This window comes from Pundamilia nyererei, unplaced genomic scaffold (genome assembly GCF_000239375.1).
Source record: "Pundamilia nyererei isolate P.nyererei 1_Seehausen unplaced genomic scaffold, PunNye1.0 scaffold00052, whole genome shotgun sequence".
In the NCBI taxonomy this organism is placed as follows: domain Eukaryota; kingdom Metazoa; phylum Chordata; class Actinopteri; order Cichliformes; family Cichlidae; genus Pundamilia; species Pundamilia nyererei.
Genome location: NW_005187453.1, coordinates 3,384,445 through 3,385,916, shown reverse-complemented (window position 1 = coordinate 3,385,916; position 1,472 = coordinate 3,384,445). Strand labels below are relative to the sequence as shown.

At 45.0% G+C, this 1,472-nt stretch overlaps 1 protein-coding gene across 1 annotated transcript in view; it reads left to right on the top strand.

Annotated features, from left to right (window-relative positions):
• Positions 1-1,472, top strand: part of bltp3b (bridge-like lipid transfer protein family member 3B) — a 31,610-nt gene that overhangs the window by 26,336 nt on the left and 3,802 nt on the right. The window contains exon 21 of the mRNA XM_013910914.1: positions 1,049-1,308. Within this exon, the coding sequence (XP_013766368.1) occupies positions 1,049-1,308 (260 nt within the window). The remainder of the gene's footprint in view (positions 1-1,048; positions 1,309-1,472) is intronic.

The following is a 1,472-nucleotide window of genomic DNA, read 5'->3' as shown; positions in this document are numbered from 1 at the left end:
CAAAGCTCTTTGTGACATTCTTTTAGTGGTTCCTGAGCAGTTTTTGGTAGTGTGACATGGTGTGCTTGGTCTGCTGCAGTGTTTTGGTGGGTGGTAAGTGACATCCACGTGAATGGTAGCACCCAAAGAGTCTGATGCTTCTTGATTTTTCAGCCCCAGCATTCGGATGGTAGGATGAGAATTAGCTTAAACAGCAAGAAAGCATGGATCCATCCTGCCTTGTATCAGCAGTTCAAACAGCTGCGGGTAGAGTAATTGTTTGGGATAATAGTGGGTTTTTCTGGTGCACTTTGGACCCCATAGTATCAACCGAGCATCATTTAAACACCACAGCCTTCCTGAGTATTGTTGCCGACTATGTCTGCCCATATTGTACCGACTGTTTGATGACTGCTTGCAGCAGGATAACATGCAATGTCACAAAACTCATTTTAAACTGGTTTCTTGAGCATGAAAATGAGTGTCCTTTACTCAGATATCTCCTTCTTCCATCCACTGGATAAATCTGCAGCAGCTGTTTGATGCTGTCATGTCAGTATGAACCAAAATCTCAGAGGAATGTTTCCTGCACCTCGTTGAATCTGTGCCACGAAGAGTTAAGTTGTTTCTGAAGCCAAAAGCGGGTCGAACCAAGTACTAGCAAGGTGTACCTAATAAAGTGACTCTACACTGATGTTGAGAAAAGGGAATGAAAAAGGAAAAAAGAGAGATTTTGGCACCATCTTTTTTTTTTCTTTTCTCTGACATAAATTTGCGACCAGTGTTCATAGTAGGTTCAAAACCATCTCGAGATAAAAGTTTGCAGTCAGCTAATATCAGCTGATGGTTTGACCTGATTACACAGAGAGATTAAAACGGTCCAAATCTTGAATTAGACAAGAAGTGAAATGTTCTTCTTGTCAGATTCCTGGGCACTTTCAAAAGACACACCAGCCTTATTTCATGTTGGGTGGATTTTAATGTCGGGTGTGTTTAAGCTGACTTGTCTTATCTCCAAGCTTCACAAATGTGGCGTTGATGTTAACAGCTTATATGTCTTCCTTCCCAGCTGGCGGCGAGACCAGCTCTTCATCCATCCAGGGCCTTCACGGTCCGGCGGTCCGGGCTCGGCTGGAAAGCGGGCCCTGGGCCGCCGCCCACTCCCCGTTGGCTGAACGTAACGGCTTCCTCCAGCTGCAGCTTCACGATTACACGGCGAGCTTCATGATGTCCTCGCTCCGCAACCTTTCCCTTTTCCTGGAGGACGACTCGGCCTCCCAGGTGCTGCCCATGGAGATCAGCATCAGGGATACACACATTGATTTAAAGGTGAAAAGACTTATTTCAGTTTTGTACTTTGCAAAGTTTGTGTTTTACCCCGAGGTTACTGTTGCAGAACACCAACAGAACTGTTTCAGAGGGAAATTTGTCTCATTGCTTCAAATCCAGTTTTACTAATGGAGCCCATAACTCACTGCCTCAGACTAAAGCAC